The sequence below is a fragment of the Mobula hypostoma genome, chromosome 7 (genome assembly GCF_963921235.1).
Source record: "Mobula hypostoma chromosome 7, sMobHyp1.1, whole genome shotgun sequence".
NCBI lineage: Eukaryota > Metazoa > Chordata > Chondrichthyes > Myliobatiformes > Myliobatidae > Mobula > Mobula hypostoma.
Window position 1 is genome coordinate 45,050,518 of NC_086103.1, and position 25,226 is coordinate 45,075,743.

The window sequence follows — 25,226 nt, forward strand, 5'->3', positions numbered from 1 at the left end:
TTGTGGAAAGAGGAGAACAGACTAAATATATTAATCTCCTGAAATCAGGCAATGGCTCAATGGCCAACTGACCTCCCCGTGTCATAAAAATTCAATTGTTTTGGGAAGGTATTGCAGAGGGTAGCTAGAGTGGGACACATAATTATTACTTAAATTGCAGGTATACCCCAAGATTCCATTGATTAATTACGGTTAAAAAAAAACAATCTGCATAAAAGTGCATTTGATGGAAAAAAGTCAACTGTAGTGATGTAAACTTTCTTTCTTGAAAGGGGGCTAGAGCTCAGAGCATGGATTTTGTTTTTGACACTCCTGGTGCATTACTTACCATTCTGATTCAATTGCAAGGATAATCTAAGGGAAGTTCCGCTACTCCAAATAACTGATTTAGTGTCCACAAATATATCCTGAACTTCCAGTTGCCTGCCACAATTTCTCCAGCCTACTCTGACCTTTCTGTGACCTCCTGCATAAAGCAGTCATGAGGATCCACCCCTTATCTTCCATCTGGACATGCTTCAACCATTTGAACGCTCAAATTCTCCAACTTCCGATAATTAATTTTCAAAGAAGAGAAAATCTGTAGATGCTGGAAATCCAAGCAACACACTCAAAATGCTAGAGGAACTCAGCAGGCCAAGCAGCATCTATGGAAGAGTACTGGCAACATTTTGGGACCAAACCCTTCGGCAGGACTGTTCTTTGTTTGTGTCAGAAGTTTCCAGCCCAAGTGTAATAATACTGGTTCAGTTCTTCTCTCTCCAAAACAGCCCAACCTGTCAGGCATGTGCTGCAGTTCTACATTTCACAACTTTTACATTCCTTTGTGTGCTTACGCTCAGTCGCCAGACTGTAGCTTTAATGTTCCTTTGTTCAGATTCTCTCTCCCCAACTGAAAATATCATTTTGTTTTCAGCTTATTCCTAAGGCAATCCTGGTCTCACCTTAGTAATATTCCCTCTGCCCCATCCATCCCTCCTTCACCCTCCCTGCATCTTACAATTAACGCATTTTCTCTCCTTCCCAGTTATGATGAATGCTCTTTGACCTGAGACATTAACACTGTTTCTCTTTGCACAGAGCTGCCTGATTTGCTGAGTGTTACCAGCACTTTGTTTTTTGTTTGCATTATATGAGATTTAGCACCCTGTGACATTTGTCCCTGGTGAGTGAATGTCTTGCTCTTACATTCTTTGAGCACAAGTGTGCAGTTTTATTTCCTTGGTGTCTGCACCATATTCCACTTAAGTACACTAAAATTAAAAGACAGCTCACCTGAAAAATATTTCACAATGTTGTGACATTGTACTCTACTCAATAGATATTTCATAGAAGTTCTATATGAAAACTGACTTACCATGTGACTTGAAGCAGGAGCTAAAAACACCTGGCATAAGCAATTTAAGTCAGGGTTCCCTAACATCATTACTTTCCAAAAACAATTTTAGTGTACTGTATCAGATGACAAAAACATTCATTATATCCTTATCTGATGCTTGGAAATGACATAGCTTGTGACAATGCTTTCTCAGAGATAGGGAGCTGGGAAGGCTTGGAGCTCAAGGAGCTGAATACAGGTTTCCTTGACGTTTGTGAAGAGTGCAAGTATAAGCATCCAGTTCAGAAAACTCCATAGCTCAAAAAGCTGTATCACCAGAGGATCTATTGTGTTTTACATTTTGCCCCATTCTTTCTCTTATTAGTGGTATTTTGTTCTGCTGACAGAGATGGTAAGAATTATTGAGCAAGTCCTACATATTTACATGCGACTGACTGGATTTTTGCATCAACTGATAGAAGACATAGAATGACAAAGACATTCACTTCAGACCAGTGTAAGGTATTGCATTTTGGGATGTCAAACCAGGGTCCTAAGGAGTATTGTAGAGCAGAGAGCCTTAAGAGTACAAGTACATGGTTCCCCAAAAGTGGTATCACAGCTAGATAGTGTGGTGAAGAAGCTCGACAAACTAGCATTCATCAGCCAGGGCATTAAATGTGGGAGTTAGAACATTACATTGAAGTTGTACAAGATATTGGTGAAGTCATAACTGGAGTATTGTGTACAATTTTGGTTACCTTGTCACAGGAAAGGCTTCATTTAGCTGGAAATAGTGCAAAGGTTCATGAGAAAGTTGCCAGCACTCAAGGGCCTGAGAAATAGGGCCAGCTTGGGCAGACTAGGAATTTATTCCTTTGAGGGTAGGAGATTGAGGGCTGACCTTATAGAGGTGTATAAAAACAAGACAGTATAAATAGGCTGAATGCACACAGTCTTTTTCACAGGGAAAGGAAATCAAAAACTGAAGAGCATAGATTTTAGGTAATCAATCAGAATGAGGTTTATTGTCACCAGCATGTGTTGTGAAATTTGATAACTTAACAGCAGCAGTACAATGCAACACATGATAATACAGAAAAAAATAGAAAAATATATATTAAAAATATAGAGAGAAGGGGAAGATTTAAAATGGAACCTGAGGGGCAATTTCTTCAAGGAAAGGGTGGTGCATATATGGAACAAGCTTCCAGAGGAAGTGATTGAGCAGATACAAGTACATTTAAAAGACATTTGGACATGTACATAAATTGGGGCGGCTTAGAGGGATATTGGCCAAATGCAGAAAATTGGGACTAACTTAGATGAGCATTTTGATTGACATAGACAAATTAGGGCAAATCTGTGCTGTATTACTTTCTGACTGTATAAAATTGCATCAGATAACACAGTTCTTGGGATAAAATAATTCACTGCAACATCTAAAAATGCTGAATCAATTAACCAGGCTGTACTGCAGAACATTCACAATTTTTAACTAACTTTTTTAGTACAAAATACAAAACAGAATCATACCAAGTAAATTTATTATCAAAGTTAATAAATAAGATGGCTGCTGCTTTCCTGTGACAATGCTCCGTGTAGATCAATATCCACATGGTGATACTGGTCTATAAAACTAACCTATCCCCATCCTATAATCTCTTTGACCCATTACCACCAGGAAGCAAGTACAGATGCATCAGGACTAGGACTGCCAGACTGGGTAGCAGCTTCTTCCCTCAGGCTGAGACACTAATGAAAACCTTGCCACCACCAGGACAGTGAGCTGTTTACTGCAGTTACTGCTTACTGTTTAATCGTGCTATGCACTACACACACTTTGAATTACAGTTTAACCTGTTTTGTTAATATATTGTTTTATGGACTGTGTGAGATACATGTTTTGTGGGTGCACATGGTCTAGAGAATGTTGTTTTGTTTAGTTGTATATATGTACAGTCAGATGACAATAAACTTGAAATACTTCAAAAGACATTGTAACCAATAAAATTAAAATCCATTGTATGTTTTTGCCTTTAAAGCAGCCTTTCTCAACCTTGTTGCCTTGGAGGAACCCTTGAAATAATTTTCAGATATCATAAAAATTACTATATCTACAGCTTACAGTACATTAGTGTGATCATATAGATATAATAATCCAAAAATAATTGCCAATGCTCTTTTGAGTAGAGAATGAATTTTTAGCTAACCTATCTTGAAAAAAAAAGATAGTTAAGCTTAGCTTACCTTCCTTGAAATTGCTCTTACAGAAATTTTTAAAACTCATAAGGCAAACATAATAAATTTCTCAATTCTGGGTCAAACTTGAAATAAGCACACACGGATTTCACCTTCAACTGAAATGAGCCGATTTCTATCCTTGCTCTTGATGCTTGTTAAACAAATAAAAGATTGCTCACACATGTAAGAAGTTGAAAATTGCAGCAAAATGTTTATTGCTTTCCTATGAATGGCAGGATACTTTTCTTTCACAGAACTCCTGAACTTGTCCTGGGGTAGGCGGCTAAACCTCATCTTAGGTACATGATCAGAATGCATCTCACAAAGTTCTTCATCTTCTCTCAAAGTCAAGTTCTCAGGCCAAGCAAAAGATTCAGAAAAAGGGTTACTCACCCAGTCATACACTTGTGTTGAAAGAGAGGAAAAGTACTGTTCAAATTTGTTCTGCAGTTCTTCCAGGTGGTTTTCAATAAGACTCAAGACTTTCTGATATCTTTCCTCACTCTCAAGCCCAAACAGCAGTGGCAACATTTCAATATTTCCTTTTACAACATGACTTTTCCAAAGATACAGTTTCCATTTAAATCCAAGAATCTTGTCACTTGAAGTCACTAAGGCCTTGCAGAGACTCGTTCAACTGGTTCATATGATGAAAAATAGAACCATGGAACACTACAGCACAGAAAACAGGCCATTCGGCACTTTTAGTCTGTGCCGAAACTTTATTCCGCTAGTCCCATTGTCCATAACCCTCCAGACCTCTCCAATCCATGTACTATCCAATTTATTCTTAAAACTTAAGAGTGAGATGGCACAGCACAGCAGCAACGGCCTTTCGGATCTAGTGTTACTTTAATTTAATTTTTTAATTTAATTTTAAAGCACAATTTTTGATTAGGGCACATGGATAACAAAGCGACCATCTACCATTGCCAGATACTGCTACGATACAAAGATCGCCCAAAAACAAACCTTCATGAAGATCTGCTGGTTAAATTACGTGACCTCAGTTTGCTGAAGGGATAGGGCCTACAGTCCTCGAAGTCGCCTGATGCCAGTGGCCAGAGGTGGGGATGTCGTAAGCGGTGTGCGAGGAAGTGGAAGCAAGGCAAGCGGGCAGGACTCTGTGCCAGCAAAAAGCAAACCCCAGCTGACCGGCTCTCCCGTCCATTCTGCTCTCCAATGTCCACTCCCTGGACAATAAATTGGACTGCATCCGACTCCAATGAAATACTCGGCAAGAGTATAGAGTCTGCTGTGCGTATGTTTTCATGGAAACATGGCTCACCGATGGAATCCCAAACACCGTCATTCAGCTAGACAGGCGTGTCTTGTTTTGAGCACACAGAGATGCAGCTCTTTCCGGTAAGACTCGTGGTGGTGGCTTGTGTGTTTACATCAATACGGAATGGTGCAAGAACTGTGTGCTGGTTTCTAGCTACTGCTCATCGCTTGTGGAGTTTGTGACTGTTAGATGCAGACCATTTTATTTACCACGGGAATTCACCACTGTCCTTATAGTCAGTGTCTACATTCCCCCCCAGTGCTAATGCTAAGGAGGTGCTCTGTGAACTTTTTGGGGCTATTAGCGAACTGCAGAATGCACACCCTGATGGACTGTTTATTGTCACCGGAGATTTTAACCACATGAACCTTAAGTCAGTGCTCCCCAGATTCCATCAGTATGTGGACTTTGCAACGAGAGGGGAGAATGCGTTGGACCTTGTTTACACAAGGTCCTGACCCGTACCAGGCGAAGCCCTGCCCCCACCTCAGCTACTCAGACCACTGACAAGCGGTCTGTAATCCCAGCAGACCGCTCATCAGGCGCTCCAGACCAGTTCAGAAGCATGTGAAGACCTGGCCATCAGGAGCCATCTCCGCTCTTCAAGACTGCTTTGAGCACACTGACTGGCACATGTTCAGGGAGGCTGCAACCGATGGTGACTCTACCATCTTAGAGGAGTACACGGCATCAGTGACTAGCTACATCAGCAAGTGCGCTGATAACGTCACTGTGGCCAAGGACCATCACTACACGCGCTAACCAGAAGCCATGGATGACTGCGGAGGTGCATGCACTGCTGAGGACCCGTGACTCGCCTTCAGAGCAGGCGACAAGGCAGCCCTAACAACAGCAAGGGCCAAACTGTCCTAGGCCATCAGAGAGGCAAAGCGTGCACACGCCCAGCCAATCCACAGCCACTTCCAGGACAGCGGCAACACTCGGCGCATGTGGACGGGCATTCAGGACATCACCAACTACAGGACAACATCACCTGCCTGTGCTGGTGATGCCTCCCTCCCAGATATGTTGAACAACTTCTACGCGCATTTTGAGGTGGAAAATGACGTGGCGGCGAGAAAGACCACCCCTCCTCCAAATGACCAGGTGCTGTGTCTTACCATGGCCGATGTGAGGAGAACCCCATGCAGGGTCAACCCACGGAAGGCTGCTGGACCAGACAATATTCCTGGCAGAGTGCTTACCCACAACTGTGCTGCAACACACAGCTCAAACCACATCATCAAGTTCGCCGATGACACGACCGTGGTGGGTCTCATCAGCAAGAACAATGATTCAGCATACAGAGAGGAGGTGCTGTGGCTGACGGACTGGTGCAGAGCCAACAACCTGCTCTGAATGTGAACAAAACAAAAGAGATGGTTGTTGACTTCAGGAGGACGCGAACGGCCACTCTCCACTGAACATCGACGACTCCTCCGTAGAGATCGTTAACAGCACCAAATTTCTTGGTGTTCACCTGGCGGAGAATCTCACCTGGTCCCTCAACACCAGCTCCATAGCAAAGAAAGCCCAGCAGCGTCTCTACTTTCTGTGAAGGCTGAGAAAAGTCCATCTCCGACCCCCCCATCCTCACCACATTCTGCAGAGGTTGTATCAAGATCATCCTGAGCAGCTGCATCACGGCCTGGTTCGGAAATTGCACCATCTAGGATCGCAAGACCCTGCAGCGGATAGTGAGTTCAGCTGAGAAGATCATTGGGGTCTCTATTCCCGCCATTAGAGACATTTACACCACACGCTGCATCCGTAAAGCAAACAGCATTATGAAGGACCCCATGCACCCCTCATACGAACTCTTCTCTCTCCTGCCATCTGGAAAAAGGCACCGAAGTATTCGGGCTCTCACGACCAGACTATGTAACAGTTTCTTCCCCCAAGTCATCAGACTCCTCAATACCCAGAGCCTGGACTGACACCAACCTACTGCCCTCTACTGTGCCTATTGTCTTGTTTATTATTTACTGTAATGCCTGCACTGTTTTGTGCACTTTATGCAGTACTGTGTAGTACTGTAGTCTAGTGTAGTTTTTGTGTTGTTTTTTTACGTAGTTCAGTGTAGTTTTTGTATTGTCCATGTAGCACCATGGTCCTGAAAAACACTGTCTCGTTTTTACTTTGTACTGTACCTGCAGTTATGGTTGAAATGTCAATAAAAAGTGACTTGACTTGACTTAGAGGATGTGCAGACCAGCTAGCAGAGATTCTCACTGACATCTTCAACATCTCCCTGAGCAGCGCCGTTGTTCCTATGTGCTTCAAGGCTGCCACCATCATCCCCGTGCCGAAGAAGTCTTCAGTGTCCTGCCTCAACGACTACCGTCCCATTGCACTCACATCCATCATCATGAAGTGTTTTAAGAGGCTTATCATGAGGCACATCAAGACCCTGCTGCCCCCCTCACTTGGGACTTCCTGCAGTTTGCGTACCGTCCCAACCATTCAACAGACGACGCCATTGCTATCAACCTCCACCTGGCCTTAACCCACCTGGACAAAAAAGACGTACGTTCGAATGCTGTACATAGACTTCAGTTCAGCATTCAACACAATCATTCCTCAGAAACTGATTGGAAAGCTGAGCCTACTGGGCCCAAACACCTCCCTCAGCGACTGGACCCTAGACTTCCTGACTGGGAGACCTCAGTCAGTCCGGATTGGAAGCAGCATCTCCAACACCATCACACTGCTGACCCACGACTGTGCTGCAACTCACAGCTCAAACCACATCATCAAGTTTGCTGATGACACGACCGTGGTGGGTCTCATCAGCATACAGAGAGGAGGTGCTGTGGCTAACGGACTGGCGCAGAGCCAACAACCTGTGTCTGAATGTGAACAAAATAAAAGAGATGGGGTTGTTGACTTCAGGAGGATACGGAGCAACCACTCTCCGCTGAACATCGACGACTCCTCCGTAGAGATCGTTAAAAGCACCAAATTTCTTGGTGTTCACCTGGCGGAGAATCTCACCTGGTCCCTCAACACCAGCTCCATAGCAAAGAAAGCCCAGCAGCGTCTCTACTTTCTGCGAAGGCTGAGAAAAGTCCATCTCCCACCCCCCATCCTCACCACATTCTACAGAGGTTGTATTGAGAGCACCCTGAGCAGCTGCATCACTGCCTGGTTCGGAAATTGCACCATCTCGGATCGCAAGACCCTGCAGCGGATAGTGAGTTCAGCTGAGAAGATCATCGGGGTCTCTCTTCTCGCCATTATAGACATTTACACCACACGCTGCATCCGTAAAACAAACATTATGAAGGACCCCATGCACTCCTCATACAAACTATTCTCCCTCCTGCCATCTGGCAAAAGGCACCGAAGCATTCAGGCTCTCATGACCAGACTATGTAACAGTTTCTTCCCCCAAGCCATCAGATTCCTCAATACCCAGGGGCTGGACTGACACCAACCTACTGCCCTCTACTGTGCCTATTGTCTTTCTTACTATTTATTGTAATGCCTGCACTGTTTTGTGCACTTTATGCGGTCCTGGGTAGGACTGTAGTCTAGTGTAGTTTTTGTGTTTTTACATAGTTCAGTTTAAGTTTTTGTATTGTTTCATGTAGCACCATGGTCCTGAAAAACGTTATCTCATTTTTACTGTGTACTGTACCAGCAGTTATGGTTGAAATGACAATAAAAAGTGACTTGACTTGACTTGGCATTTACCACGTCAGATTGCAGCTCGTTCCACAATCCCACCACTCTCTGAGTGCAGAAGTTCCCCCTAAACCTTTCCCCTGTCACCCTAAAGCCATGTCCTCTCGTATTTATCTCTCCTAATCTAAGTGGAAAGAGCTTACTCACATTTACTCTGTCTATATCCCTCATAATTTTGTAAACCTCTATCAAATTCCCCCCTCATTCTTCTACACTCCAAGGAATAAAGTCCTAACCTGTTCAATCTTTCTCTGTAACTCAACTCCTGAAGATCTGGCAACATCCTAGTAAATCTTCTCTTCAATCTTACTGATATCCTTCCTATAGTTAGGTTACCAGAACTGCACACAATACTCCAAATGTGACCTCACCAATGTCTTATACAACCTCACCATAACATCTCAACTCCCATACTCAATACTTTGATTTATGAAAGCCAAGATGCCAAAAGCCTTCTTTACAGCCCTGTCTACCTGTGACACCACTTTCAGGGAATTATGTATCTGAACTCCCAGATCCCTTTGTTCCGCCACACTCCCCAGTGCCCTACCATTTACTGTGTATGTCCTACCTTGATTTCTCCTTCCAAAATGCAATGCCTCACACTTGTCTGCATTAATTTCCATCTGCCATTTTTTGGCCCATTTTTCCAGTTGGCTCAGATCCCTCTGCAAGCTTTGAAAGTCTTCCTCGCTGTCCACAACACCTCCAATCTTAGTGTCATCAGCAAACTTGCTGATCCAATTTACCACATTATCATCTATATCATTGATATAGAAAACAAACAATGGTCCCAGCACAGATCCCTGAGGAGAAGCAATCATCCACTACCACTCTGTCTTCTCCCACATAGCCAATGTCTATTAAGTAGGCTAGTTTCTGCAGCCATTCTTCATCTTCAAAGCACTCAGCAAAATCTGGCCTACTATTTTCTCGTAAGTACTCCTGCAATTCACCTTTCAGCTCAAACACCCTGTTGAGAACTCTTCCTCTGCTAAACCACCGGATTTCTGTAAGAAGCAGAAGATTGGTGTTCTCTTTGACCTGGTTTTCACACAGTTTTTCAACATTCTCTAGTGAACTGGTCTTAAAGCTACTAATAACTTGTTTCATGAACCCTTTTACTAACTATGACTTTATTTTCAAAAGAGTTCATCTGTTTGCTTTGAGATTCCAATAGTCGTTTAAAATAATCACCATGTTTACGTGTCAATGGCTGTGATTTGTAGTTAAATGACTTTTCAATTCTGCAGCCATTGTTACATTTGTAAGTTGTTTGCCACACACCAGGCACAATGGAATAGGACAACTTGGATCACCAGTCCATATAAAACCCATTGACAAGTAGCTTTCATTGTAAAGATGAACGTTTTTTGTGTCCATTGTTGTACTAGTGCAGTGAAATGACTCAGAAGATTCTAATTCTTCATCATTAACCTTATCAGAATTGTCTGTAGGCCCAGGCCTAGAATCCTCCTCTTCCATCTCGTACCTCCTATTCAAAAATCGCCACATTGTACCATCTTTAGAATGAAAATTTTCTACTACACTGGTAGCTTGTTCTACTGCGCACTACGTACTGGGCTGAGATTGCTAACAGGGCTGCTTGGTTACTGCCCACCACTGCAAGTGCATTGCACAAATTTTAAAAAAAGATATATATATTTTTAAATCACAATCTCTCACAGAACCCTAGGGTTCCATGAAACCCCAGTTGAGAAACCCTGCTTTAAAGTATAAAAACTGAAAGCAAGAGTAGATCACCCCACTCCACATGCCCCATTTGTAACCATTTATCTATGGGAATACAAATCACATGTAGAAAATTAGCATTATAGCCATTGAGATTGTTGAAGTGTAATTAAAAACATCTCAAAATGTAATATGAGATATATTTACACAATAATAAAACAGTAGAATTCAGTAGAATTTCCTCAGTATTGAAAAAATAATGCTATTAATACCATCCATTCAAATTGATGCAGCCTCAAAATGGTATTTGACACTGACTGCTGCAAATATTTCACATAATAAATTAACACAGTCAATAAATCTTGATGATGATTGCTAAAGCAGGAGGCCAGATTATTCACTGCCTAAAGTGTTTCTTTCTGGGTAGTTATGGACCCTGTTGAATGGGGTCACTAGAAAACATACAGGTAATGCTGTGTGCCCAAACAATGCTTCACATCATCATGATCTGACTGAATGTTCTTCCTCTGCGCTCCTGTGCCTGTGGCTATTCTACCACCACTACTATTGTACAGTGCTGGTCTGAAAAAACTGATGTGCTTCTACATGACTACTTTGAGTCAGTTGGTTGGTCCGCGTTCAAAGACTCAGCACTTAGCCTAGATCACCTCTATCACAAAATTATCAGTTAGTGTGCTGAGGACTGTGTACCATACAGGACAATCTGGGTGTCCCAAAACCAGAAACTACAGATGAATCATGAAAATCTATTCTGGGCCTCACATATTGATGCAATTATAAAGAAGGCATGCCAGCAGCTATGCTTCTTTAGAAGTTTGAGGAGACTTGGTACGTCAAAGACTCTAGCAAATTTCTATAGATGTACCGTGAAGAACATTTCGATGGCTGCATCACTATTTGATATGTGCACGCCAATGTAAAAGATTGAAAAAAGCTGCAGAGTCATAAACAGTCTGTTTCATCATGGGCAGTAGTCTCCCCATCATTGATGGCAATGCCTGAAGGTGGTGACTTCCATCATTTAGAACCCTCAATATCCAGAACATGCCATCTTCTCATTAATACCATCAGGAAGATGATACAGGAGCCTAAAGACACATACTCAATGTTTTAGGAAAGGCTTCTTCCTCGTTACCACCTAATTTCTGAATGGTCCATGAACCTATGAACACCACCTTACTATTTGTTTTTGTTTTAAAAGATAGAGGAGCAGATTTAGGCCATTTGGTCCCTTTTTCTGTCAGCCCAGTCTCCTGCCTTCTCCCCGTATCCCTTCATGCCCTGACCAATCAAGAATCTATCAACCTCTGCCTTAAATATACATAAAGACTTGGCCTCCACAGCTGTCTATGGCAAAGAATTCCACAGATTCACCACTCTCTGGCTAAAGAAACTCCTCCTCATCTCTGCTCTAAAAGGACAATTTTTGCACTACTATTTATTTTACTATTTCTTACTATAACTGATTGTAACTTTTTTATGCATTGTACTGTAGTGCTGCAACAAAACAAAACAAATTTCACGCTATATTTCAGTGAATAGATACTTGATTCTGAAGTGGGAGATCGCTACAAAAGTCTAGGATTGCAGCATTCAAATCACATAACCCTGACGTTCACATGAAATCGATATATAACTTCCACCTACCGCCAAAGCAGGATGACAGCATTGTCATCTCCCTCACCCTATACAGTTCTGAAGCATTTGGATGGTAAAAACACACATGTTAGACTACTGTTTATTGACTATATTTCTGCCTTCAGTACTATAATTCCAAGCAAACTCATTGCCAAACTCCTAGACTTGGGACTTAACACCTTCCTTTGCATCTGGATTCTTAACTTTCTAACCAACAGACCACAATCAATAAGGATAGGCAGCGACACCTCTGCCATGATTATTCTCAAGATTGATATCCAATTAGGCTGTAGCTTCACCCCTTCATTCTACTCCCTGTACACTCACCACTATGTAGTCTAAATCTAACTGCTCTAACTCCATCTGCAACAAGGGTTCCCAACCTTTTTCTATGCAATGGACCAATACCATTAAGGGGTCTGTGGACCTCGAGGCTGGAAACCTGATCTACAAGTTTGTGTGCCATATCTTAAATAATGATGAGTCTGATTACAGGAAGGAGATAGAGAGCCTAATGACATGGTCAACAAAAAAAAAAGGTTGGTCATTGACTTCAAGAAAGGGGTTGGTGCACATGCTCCTGTTTACATCAACAGTGTTGAGGTTGAGAAAGAGTTGACAGTTGGATCTCCACAAAGTCATTCAGAGGTTTCCCGTACCAGAAGCCTTGGATGAACCATGAGATCCCAATCTGCTAAGTGCCAGATCAGTGCCATTCAGGTCTGGTGACCAAGTCCAGGAATGAATTCTGACCAAACTTTAATCACTGAAGGATGCTCAACAGCTGTGGCAGGGCTTGATCTGTTACAAAGTGAAACCAGATGACATAAGTGACAAAGAGGCTTCACTCTCAGATGAGCTCAATACCTTCTCTGCTCACTTTGACTGTCAAAACATGGAGGAACCTTCACGAACTTCCATTGCCTTCAATGACCCTGTGAATTCAGTCGCTGAGGCCAACATGGAGGGTGAACCCATGAAAACCATTCAGCCTAGATAGGTTACTTGTCCAAGTACTAAAGACCTGTGCTGATCAACTGACCAGAGTGTTCATCGATATAATTAACCTCACTCCAGCAGCCTGAGGTACACACTTGCTTCAAGTAGGCTTTAATTCTATTGGTGCCGAGGAAGAACATGGTAACCTGCTTCAATGACTATCATCCAACAGCACTTAAATTCACCATGATGAAGTGCTTTGAGAGGTTGGTAATGAAACATTTCTTTCTTTTTCTTTGGTGTGCGCCTGCGTGCATGCAAGTCTGTGCGTGTGTGCGTCCATGATGATGTCTTTTTCATGGCTTTTTACAAGGCGCGGAGCGAGAGAGAGACTGTGTGGCACGCCACTCCTCACACAGACACTTTCACAGTATTTTTCCCTTTATTTTACGAGGTCGACACTCAACCCGGCACAGATGGAAAGTGTACTCAGGAGTGGACCCGACTGGTTTCAAACCCGGGAACCTCTGCTCCCGGGTCCAGCGCCAATGTCATTGCACTACCAGCCGGCCCGGTAATGAAACATTTCAACTCCTGCCCAAGAAGCACCTTGGATTCACTTCAATTTGCCTCCCGTCACAGCAAGTCCACAGCAGATGCCCCTCAAAACTAATAAATAAGCTTCAGGACCTTGGCCTCAATACTGCCTTGTGCAATTTGATCCTCGATTTCTTTACTTGCAGACCCCATTCAGTTCAGATTGGCAGCAACATCTCCTCCACAATCTCCATCAGCAGATACACCACAAGGCTGTGTACTTAGTCCCCTTCTCTACTCACTTTATACTTATGACTGTGAGGCTAAGCACAGTTCCAATGCCATATTTACGTTTGCTGCAATGTGATGACAAATCAACATATAGGAGGGAGCTGAGAATCTGGCTAAGTGGTGCTGCAACAACAACCTTTCACTCAATGTCAACGAGACCAAGGAAGTAATTATTGACTTCAGGAGGAAACCAATCCTCATCATGGGATCAGAAGTGGAGGTCAGCAACTTTAAATTCCATGGTGTTATCACTTCAGAAGATCTATCCTGGGCCCAGCACCTTACAAAGAAAGCATAGCAGCAACTCTGCGGAGAAGTTTGTGAAGGTTCAGCATGACATCTAAAACTTTAACAAACTTCTATAGATGTATAGAAGTTAGGTCAACTTCTATGGAGAGTATATTGACTGGTTGCATCATGAACTTGTCTGGTGACAAGGCCCTTGAATGGGAAATCCTGGAAAAAGTTAGTGGATATGCCAGTCCATTAAGGTAAAGCCCTCCACACACGGAGCATGGCTGCAGGAAATCGGAATCCATCATCGAGCACCCCCACCACCGAGGCCATGCTTCCTTTTCATTGCTGCCATCACGATGAAGGTGACAAGTCTCAGGAGTTGCACCACCAGGTTCAGGAATAGTTATTACCCCTCAACCATCAGGCTTTTGAACCGGAGAGGATAACTTTACTCACCCCATCCCTGAACTGTTCCCACAACCGATGGACCCATTTTCAAGGACTCTTAATCTTAGATTCTTTGCTTTTTTTTTCTTCTTTTTTATTTGCACAGTTTGTTGTCTTTTGCACATTTGTCATTTGCCCATCCTGTTGGGTGCAGTCATTCATTGATTCTATAGTGTTTCTTGGATTTACTTCGTATGCCCTCAAGAAAACGAATCTCAGGGTTGTACATGGTGACATATATGTATCTTGATAATAAATTTATTTTGAACTTTGAAAATCTTAAGATCTAGCAGTGAAGATCATGTTGACGCCATAGCTAAAAATGCTCACCAGTCCCTCTATTTCCTCAGGAAGTGAAAGAAATTTGGTGTGTCTCCTTTGACCATCATTAATTTTTATCAATGCACCACAGAAAGTATCCTATCTGGATGCATCACAGCTTGGTGTCGCAGCTATGACTACTCATGACTGCATGAAACTGTAGAAACAGCTCAGCACATCATGGAAACCATCCTCCCTTCCAAGGACTCTATGTAGCTTTCTTGCTGCCTCAGTAAAAGAGCCAGCATAATCAAAGATTCCACCAACATCAAACATGCTCTCTTCTAACCCCTCTGTTGGGCAGAAAATACAAAAGCCAGAAAGCATATACAGTACCAGACTCAAGGACAGCTTCTATCCCAATGTTATAAGACTACTGAATATTTCCCTAGAACTATAAGATGAATTCTTGCCCTCACGGTCTACCTCACTGTTACATTACACCTTACATCTACCTGCACTTCACATTTTCTGTACAAAAGCTCTGCATTCTGTTATTGTTTTAACTTATACTACTTCAATGTACAATTGTAATAAATCGATCTGCATGGACAATGCACAAACAAGCTTCTCGCCGTAAACTGAAATATGTGACAATAATAAATCAATTTACCAGCATCTGTGTTCTCCGTTATCTCCTTCAAGAAGAGCTTTGATAAAGGCCGAGGTCGTTTAAATCTAACTGTTGGGTATCATGCAGTCATTATTGACAAAATATAACACTTTCTCTGGGAAATGTTGCATGTCCTCCTGGGGCAATACAGATACCAAAACATCTCAAGGATATAGATAACACTCTCTCCCTTGCCCTGCAACTGTCATTATGACAACACTCTATTTCAATAGGTACTGCACAATCAGAAGGTAGTTATCTGAAGCCAGGTTTTAGTGTAGCATAACAATAGAAATTATGATTGCAATGGCAAACTAGTAAGAAGTAATGAATCTTGTAATCTTCTCAACTATATGATACTAACCAGGAGAGAACTCTTCCCATAGTAGCATAAGTATCTGTATGTTAAGAAAGTGAATTGTGATTCAGGTGGTGCTCCATGTTCTCACAGAGCCTTAAATTTCAAAGTGCAGACTAGCATTCCCTGGACTATCAGGAAGCACACAAACATTCCGAATCTATGTGCTCAATTGGCTCAATGGTTGATCCCAAAGAAAGTGACAGAAGTCACAATAATATCCCCATTGCTGTACTGTGGGGAAATCTGGATAAGAGAATGCCATCCAGTTCGGATTTGGAGATTAGGGAGGTTCAGCGTAGTAATGAGTATTTTTCATCCCAACTGGATGGTATTCTCTGTTCAAGCAGAGTAGTTGAGGCATGAACATGGGAATGTAACCCTGCACTCAGGTTTACATTAAATTGTATTCTATACACCAACAGTGTACAGAGAGATAGAATTCTAGATTCGTAACCTCTGGTCAGATATTATTTTTTTTTAAGTCAAGCCAGAAGAGGCTGCAGAAAGACTTAATAAATATAGAATTAAGTTTTATTGAGTGGGACACCACAGACTAGCAGTTAGCACAATGCTATTAGTGTCAGAGCTCAATTCTGATGTCATCTGTAAGGAGTTTGTACACCCTCCTCATGAACATACGGGCTTCCTCTGGGTGCTCTGGTTTCCTCCCAGTCCAAAGACTTTAGTAGATCAAATCAGTGGGTTGCTGGCAGTGTGACATGAAAGGCCAAAAGGGCCTATTCTGCATTGTATCCCTAAATAGATTACTGACTGACAGAAACCTCAGAATTCATTGTCACTTCCATTGTCATAAATTGTAGCTTATTCAAAGCTTTATGTTCTCCCATTTTTAAAATCAGAGCCATTCCATATATTATTTCATAAACATTTCAATTTCCTTCTTATTTGAAATTTTTCATATGGAAGTGTCAATTTTACCGGGGCACCACTTTAACAGTCACATGCAGAATAAAACACAACACTAGAGTAGCTAGCCATCTTCGTTTTATGCAGTTGGGTTTTTCAGCCAACTGCTCATACAGAGTTTCATTCTAAATGTTTTCTTTACATATACAAAAGAGATAACAAAATTCAGATCTTCCTGTGTGAATACAGGCTAGAAAAAGTGTTGAGAAACTGTAGGTACCATATCATTCTTCTCTTAGATGGTGGACTGAAGCAATATTCCGTAATACTACTGAAGGTCTTGAAATTTAATATCAGGAATGTAGCTATTTCAGTCAAATCGAAACTGAGTCCTTGGAAAGCAGGTTTTAGAGTTGTTGGCACTTTTTGGGAATTTTAAGCTTTCCCTGTTTTGTTTGTTAACATGTATGCATGACCTTCACCATCACAATCAGTGCTTTACACACCACTATGACTGCAGTATGATGCGAAGTATCTACAAAGAAACATTTGTATCATTCTTCTTAGCACTCTATCATGACTGCTAGGGTGTATTCTGGAGTAAGGATACATAGCAAATATTAATCTTTAATCCCAACAGCAACCAACCTTTGGACCTGAGATGGATTGTAGCTTGAATTCAAAATGCCGCTTGGAACAGTACGAGTCAGATGATAGCATTTAATAGAGTTAATTGTAGGCCAGGAGACATCCAATTGACTGAGATGTCTGAATAAGCATGAAAGCAATTAAAACCCCATTGCATGAATACGACAGCCACACTAGACCGGATAATTTTGAAAATGCTGGTTTCGTGTAAAAGCAACAGGCGTCCACACCAGGTGTTTTTGAAAATACCTCCGTCCACATTAAAACGGGGATTTGGGCGAATCTCCTCCTACTAGGCATGTGTAGGACATATCTACAGAACTCACCCACTTCCACGAGTACGCCTGACTCCGACAGTTTGGACCAAGCAACAAATGATGGCTGCAACATGTTTGGTGTTGAATCTTGCCATGAAAGACTTGGTGCACGTTTGTCCAGTTACAGACTAGAAAAACTTAAAAGGCAATTGCCAAATAACGGACAGCTATTGGCTCTCGTGCAGGAGGACTTAAAACTAAAAAAAACAAACACTGGAGCGTATGGAGGCAACCGACAGTATGACTCGGTTGACGACAAACATTGAAAAACTGACTAATTCTGTTGCAGAGGGATTTGCAATCATGAGGAATATCATGGCTCCCGCCCCCAGTTCTTTTCACCGCCACAATACCAGCCTCACAGCCACTACAATAGCTATACATACGGACACGCAGACCCCTGGCTGGCCCCACCAACATCTTCCCCACTCCCACAGAGGGGTCACCCTGGAAACATTTCCTGCAGCCATAGTCTCTTCACCAATGAAAAGGATGACAGCTACAACTAAATGCAATAAGGCTTGTTACTGGACAAAAGTGAAATTTGCTGTTACCTCATTTGTTTGCCTTTACTTTTGCCATGTTTTTCTGTATTATTTTGCTGTATTTAACATGTGCTACTGAGCAAAATGAGTTACTGGGCAAAAGTGATTTTATTTTTACCTGAGTAAAAGTGAAACTTGTAATTTTCCTTTTTTGGCCTTAACATTTTCATGTCTATGCCAAACATAAGCTACTACTTAAAAATGACATTTTGGAAGTAGTGACAATTGCATCTATTGAATGTTTGCACAAGCAATACATTAATAAACCTTGTTAAATGTATAAAACATGTCTGTATCAGTGTTATCTTGTATTTCCATACAATGTTACATTAGGCTGTTACACATCTATTGTCAGAGAAGTACTTACACCCATCCTCATTATATACGTCTTCAGACAATGCAGATTCACAGTTATGCGAGGAACCTATTTCTACCAACATTTCCTTATATGCGTCCAAAACTCAGTTATGCGAGGAGCACTGCTTTCCCGCCAATACAGGTCACGTGCACACACCTCACAGTCTCACTGTTGGGATGAGAAGCAGCACTTCCCCGCCAATACAAGTCAGGTGCGCGCGCCTCACAATCTCACTCCCGCCAGTGTTGCATTGATTTTGGCAAGGTGTGGATGCACGATCTTAAACTTCTGTTGGTTTTACCTACGGTGCAGTGATTTTGTGCTTGAAATATTTAACTATGCCTCCTAAGCATCCAATATCATGTCCTGGGTCATCAGCTGAGTGGCAGAGAACCACTTTAACACTTGAAAAAAAGTTAGAAATTATAAACAGCACGATATCAGCTGAAGCTAATACAGCTCTGGGACGCTACTGTCGGGAACAGAATCTTGCCTTTAAAGTTCTGTTGTTGCTTAACAATGCGCCAGCCCATCCTAAACATTTGGACAGCATTCATCTTAACATAACAGTGCGTTTCCTGCCGCCTAACACAACATTGCTGATTCAACCACTCGACCAAGGTGTGATCCACATTCAAGGCGTACATATTTTTTTACAGCGAACTATCTCTCAGATGCCGCAAGCAACAGACGATTTTGAAAATCCCGTGAGTTTACCAACAGTGAGGGAATGGTGGAAGTCGGAACACTTGGCACAAATGGCGATGGACATGGACCCAAGTTTAGAATGGAGTCAGCATTTCAGTCGTTCACTGCAGTCAACCCTTCTTCCCTACAAGCACATTTATGCTGAAAAACAAAATGCTGCCAAGCAAACAACCCTCACCACTTTCTTCAAATCGGTGTCATCTCCTGCTGCCGGCAGTTCTAAGAGTTCTGTGAGTCTTCCTTCACCCCTTGCTGTGCTTGATATTATCCTAACAACCACAAACATCCACCTTATCCGTGTAAAGCTGCCCGACACCACAACAACCACTCATCTCCCGGAGCGAACACACCTGCCACTGTTGGTGAGTACACCCTAGGATGTTAACTTTCTATGATTTATTACATTGAATATTACCTTAAATTGATTAAATATAATACAAATGTTGGTTTTGTGGTACTGCTTTTGTGTCATATTGGTATAAAAATCTGAATAAATTACAGATAAAACATATTTAGGAAGCCCTCTGGAACACATCCCGATTTTCTCCATTTAAATAATTATTCATATTATGCGATTTCACATTATGCGGCGACTGCGAGGAACGTATCCCCCGCATATAACGAGGATAGGGTGTACATAAATAGGTAAACCATCTCTATACAAGCAAGGATAGAAAACAGGGCAAAGTGAGTATACTTACTGAATTCAGTATTCAGTAAGCTATGGGTCAAAGTATTTGGTGAGTACATTTCTAACTCTTCTGGCTTCAGTCTCATTGCCATCTGTTCTGAAATCGTTAGGTTGTGTGGGGGGGTTGAAATTAACGTAGACAATAAAGTAAACAACACACGCATGAAGCCGTCCGCCATTGGGGTTGTGGTGTTGGAGGTTGCGTTCAAGAAAACAATGAAATGCCGTGCTGCCGCCATCGTCTGTTCCGGTACGTCATGACAGCGTTTTTAAAAAGAGCCGGTTACCCCGTACACACTATGCCGGCCATTAGGCATTCTCAGATTTATTCACTCTGAAGAGCGTTTTTGAAAAGCTCCGTTTTCCGGGGAGGAAAATACCGTTTCAGTGTGGACAGAGGGTCAAAACGAAGAGAAAAAGTTTTGGTTACGGATTTATCTGGTCTAGTGTGGACGTAGCCTCAGAGACCACCGTAATTAACATGCACTTTTGTTGGTGGGAAGGCCCAGGAATGTGAAAATTACATGTAAATAAATAGAATCATTATGAGGGCATTGTAACTATAGAAATTGTCCTGTTACCTTTGTTCTTTAATTTATAAAAATGTGTTGTAATGTTGGATTGAAAGGCCTCTTGAGAGAGAGGGGGAGGGAGTGGGAGGGGAGTGGGTGGAGAGGGGGGAGGGGGGGAGAGAGACAGACACTCCAAAGGCTGTCAGCTTGTGTCTGTTACCCCCCCCCCAGAATAAAATGCTACATTATATCTCCCAGCTGAAACTCAATAGTGACTTTGTTCACTTTGCAACAATGCCAACTGAGAACATGCATTTCGGTTCTACATTTACTTCAATAGGAACCCCGAGCACCACAACCTCTAGCCTCCACAAAATGTAACATGCAGCAACACTATGGGACAATCAACACATTATTTACAGATGTAGTGTGGAATAGGCCCTTCTAGTCATGCTGCCCAGCAACCCATCAATTTCACGCTAGCCTAATCATGGGCAATTTACAATGACCAATTAACCTACTAACTGGTACATCTTTGGACTGTGAAAGAAAACCAGAGCACTTAGAGGAAACCCACCACACAGTTGGGAAGGAACATACAAATTTGCTTATAGTGGAAGACTTGTTGGCACATTCTCCCCAACCATTCCCCAAACTCACCCAGCACCACTTCAGTTAACTTAGCCATATACTAGTCAATCAATACAAGGTTCCCACAACACCACTGTAGGAATTCCATACACACCTGAGGTACAGTAGCTCAAGAGGCCTATAATCACCCTCTCATGGCACCAAGGTATAATCACTTTAGCATCACTCACAAAACAAATGTAAACAGCACGATAGTATTGCAATAACTGGCAGTTTTTCCAGCACCTTTAGCTGACAGCATTCTTTCCCACCGCGCGTGTTTACAGTAAAGCATTTTGTCTTTTTCTGTTTGAACTGGATTGGTAACTTTTGCATTCACACATTCCTGTGTGGATCTTGCCTGATGGGTGTGCACATCAAGAAACTATTCACATGCAACCCAAACTTTAACGATTAATGCTCCCAATGGATGAGGCTCCGTGCCAAAGATGTGCCAGCAGGAAATAATCTGCAGCTACTGTACTTCTGACCATTCATAGTTCAGCGTCGGGTGTTAGTTTTAGAATATGTTAGCAGACTGATAAATCTGCACTCATACCTGTAGAGGGCACCTTAGCAAAACTACTAGTGAGAAAATATTAAAAAATGGAGAAATTTGTTTTTATTTTAAATTTAAAAGTGCCCTAGGCTTTCCTACCTTGGGTAGGCAGATTGGGGTCCTTGGTCTTGTGCGTACAGTCTTTATTGCTGCTCGTTGATCAAGAGGAAGCAAATGGTATTTCATGGCTTCTATTAGGAAATCTTTGCAAGTATTATTATTCTTTATCAAAGCCTCTTCTTCTACTGTCTGCACACAGCAGGGATACAGGCATGTGAGTCACATCAGCATTACATATCAATAAAAATGATTTAACATTTAAATACAGGAAATGCTGCTTTGTAAGGATACCATGCCTCATTTAAAATAAACTACAAACATCCAGATATAGAAATAAAAACACCTATAGCACAAATTCTCCATTTCCAAATGGCTCTCTAAAACACAATGGAAAAGCAAAAATACATTTTTGTGCAAATATTACATTAGCTTCTACATGTACTTTGAGAAGGGAGGAGCACATTAAATATGCTAAAATGTGTAAAGAAGAGTTTGAGATACTTTCAACATGATTCCAAAATAAAGATGCATGAAACTGATTCTAGTATCTACTGCAGTATTTACAATACACACATAGAAACAACAGTAAACTAGTTAGGCCTCTCTAGTCTGTTCCACCATTAAGTGCATAGTGATCTGTGACCAAACTCCAAATATCTACCTTTTCTGCTCACCTCAGTCATCAAAAATCTTCAATCACATTTAAAATTAACAAGTAACCTAACATAAATTACCATCTGAAGAAATGTTACAAATCTCTTCCTGCAGATAAAATCTGTTGTTCATCCCCAAATTCTAAAATTTTGAGTGTTATCCTTGCCCCCCCCAAAAAAAAAGTCCCGAATTTTTTTCACATACCCTACTGGTTTTACTTAGTACTTTGAAAATTAACCAAATCACCCCCTAACCATCTATGTGGCAGAAATGCTACTGCAATTTCTGCAATCTCTTCTCAAAATCTGGAATCCATGTATCATTTGAATAAAGCCACCATACAGTCCTTCCAAGAATAATACATCTTTCCTATAGTACTCCCCTGACCCTTTTTAATTATTTTCATTACCATTTAAAAATCCTTTATCTACATTTATGGATCACCCAAATCTCTCATGTAACTTTATTGTTTCCAGCATTTTTTAACCACCGACTGTACTGTGTGCTATCAATTTCAGACCTCAGTACTCAGTGGTCTGCATTGGCCAGCTATGCACATTCATGATACACAGTGCTCTATAACTTAATATGTTGTTTTAAACTGCTTACAATGCCACTGATCCATGATCAAACGTTCTATCTCATCATTATAGCATGTAGTTGGGGTTCCCAGATGGAATCTTGTAGGACAGCATTGTGATATCCTGCCAATTGTGCTTTCTACCAACATCTTTATCTCAATTGAATAGAGATTTCATAGCCAGTTCAAAAATTGTGGTCAATTCCTTGCACTTCATTTTTAGTCTAAGGGCTTGAGAAAAAACATACACTGTATCTTTAGAAATTTAGAGATCTAGAATCTTATTCAGATTTGGCATTCCCTTTATTATAAATCTTGCAGTTTCTCTGACTAAGTGGGAAGTTGTCAAGGCGTTCTTATACATTCTACAGTGCTTTGAAAAAGTATTCAGCCCCCTCAACTATTTTCACATTTTATTGTCTCATTTTCTAAGTTTAAAATATATTGAAGCAGGATGTTTGGCAAATCTACAAAACATTGTGCATCATGTCAAATCAAAAGAAAAACTGCAAAACTTGTCAACAATTTACTAAAAATTAAAAAAACAAAATTGTGAGGGTCAAAAAGGATTCATCCCCTTTGTAATTACTAGGCTCACTTTCCTCAGGAGTATATTACCTTAGCAATTCACCCAATTTGATGATGTAGAAAATTGGAGGATAATCAGTTTCCACTGAATTCATAAGAAAAAATACCCCCTCTCTCTGTAAGGTCCAACAGTGTGATAGATTTTCAACAGACCAAACCAAAATAACAAGAGAGCATTCAAGACAATAGAGAAGCACAAATCTGGGGAAGGATACAAGACCATCCCAAAGGCACTGAACGTACCTCAGAGCTCAGTGCAGTCCATTGTCAAAAAGCTGAAAACTGTGAAACCACAGCCACAATGCCTACATCAAGCCACCCCTCTAAACTTAAGTCACTGGAGAAGCTACTGTGATGCCAACAGTCACTCTGAGTTAGCTGGAGAAATCAGTGGCTGCAACTGAAGATGAATTTCATGGCTCCATAATCTGTAAGACCTTGTTTAAAAAGGGTATTTATGAAGAGCAGCAAGGAAGAAGCCCTGACTAAAAAAAACACAACCTTGCCTGTAAAGACTTTGAAATGTGTCACTTAGAAGATGTGGAAGAAGGTCTTATGGTCGGATGAGACGAAATTGGAACTTTTAGGCCTCAAAACTAAGTGGTATGTATGGTGTAAATCTAATACTACACATCAACCAGATAACAGCATCACTACTGTAAAGTATGGTGGGGGTAGCATTATGCTATGGGGAAGCTTTTCAGCAGCACAGACTGGAAATCTGGTCAGGATTAATGGGAAGATGAATGCTACTAAATACAGAGAGATCCTAGATAAAAATCTGCTAGTCTACCAGAAAACTTAAAATGGAGAAAGAGTTGGTCTTTCAACAGGACAACCCAAAGCACTCTGCCAAAGCAACCATAGAAAGGCTTCCTATGAAGAAAACTGATGTCATTGAGTGGCCCAGTCAGTCTTGACCTTAACCCAGTCAAACAAATCTGACAAGACCTCAAGATTGCTGTTCACTGCTGGCATAGCTTGAGCAATTTTGCAAGGAGGAATGGGCAAATCTTGCTCCATCACATTGTGCAAAGCTAAGACAGACTTATCCAAAAAGACTACTGGCTATAATGGCTGTGAGAAGTAGTGCAACTAAATCTGAGCCAACAGGAATTATTACTTTTGAACTGCTGACATCCCAGTTTTTGAATTTTTAATTGTTCATGCTTTTTGGGCTCTACCGTGAAAAAAATGAGCATGTGATTCACAAATAAAAATTCTCAGTCAAATTAATCAAAGTCCCTGGTTGTAAAACTCATTTTTGTGAACAAAGGGTTGAGGGATGAATACTTTTATAAGGCACTGTATCTTGTCCCCAACAGAAAGTATCTGATCTGTAATTTACTAGTTTACTGCTCTCAGCTATGTGAATAACAAATCAACATGCACAGTCTTCCAGTCTAAAAGAAAAATTCTCAAAGAGAATATTGAAAAAGATTATAATTTGGTCACATGCAACATTCTCATTCATTTTCCTTAAAATGACAAGTTATAGAGAGTTACTGGTTGTTACATTTTTTTAAACTTTTCCTAACTATGGCAAAGGCCTATCTCGGATTTGATATTTGTTTTCACAGGATGCTATTGTCTTCCAATTCTGAAAATATTAATGCAAAGAAACCATTCAACATGTCCTACCATTTGCTTTTTCTCAGTTACAATGGGAGGCCCACTTTTTTCCTGATCTCTCTCCCACAATATATTCAAAGATACTCAAAAATATTATTTTGATATTTACAACTCATGCAGCATTCTTTTAATACTGCATTACCTTGCATTGCACCCCATCTGCAGAATTTACAGAAATTTTTGACTTTTTATGTGCTATTGAATAAAAAGGATATTTCATGAACTTCCCCCTTGAGATATCAATTA

The 25,226-nt window shown here is 41.3% G+C and overlaps 2 protein-coding genes across 8 annotated transcripts in view; one reads left to right on the forward strand and one right to left on the reverse strand.

The window, feature by feature from the left end:
- The window catches only part of LOC134349284 (uncharacterized), a 163,076-nt gene that overhangs the window by 25,795 nt on the left and 112,055 nt on the right, over positions 1-25,226 (forward strand). Inside the window, exon 2 of one of the 2 annotated variants that reach the window (XM_063053358.1) lies at positions 19,026-19,436. In XM_063053358.1, coding sequence (XP_062909428.1) covers positions 19,026-19,436 — 411 coding nt within the window. Of the gene's footprint in view, positions 1-18,382; positions 19,437-25,226 lie in introns of those variants that run through there. The other variant, XM_063053357.1, reaches the window with a different exon arrangement.
- The window catches only part of LOC134349282 (kelch-like protein 3), a 102,648-nt gene that overhangs the window by 22,882 nt on the left and 54,540 nt on the right, over positions 1-25,226 (reverse strand). For 5 of the 6 annotated variants that reach the window (XR_010018630.1, XM_063053355.1, XM_063053351.1 and 2 more), the window contains exon 8: positions 21,566-21,715. The exons of the other annotated variant lie outside the window; for it this stretch is intronic. Coding sequence is in view for 4 of the 5 variants with exons in the window: in XM_063053355.1 (XP_062909425.1) it covers positions 21,566-21,715 (150 nt within the window). In the remaining variant the exon portion in view is untranslated. The remainder of the gene's footprint in view (positions 1-21,565; positions 21,716-25,226) is intronic. 6 annotated transcript variants of the gene reach the window in all.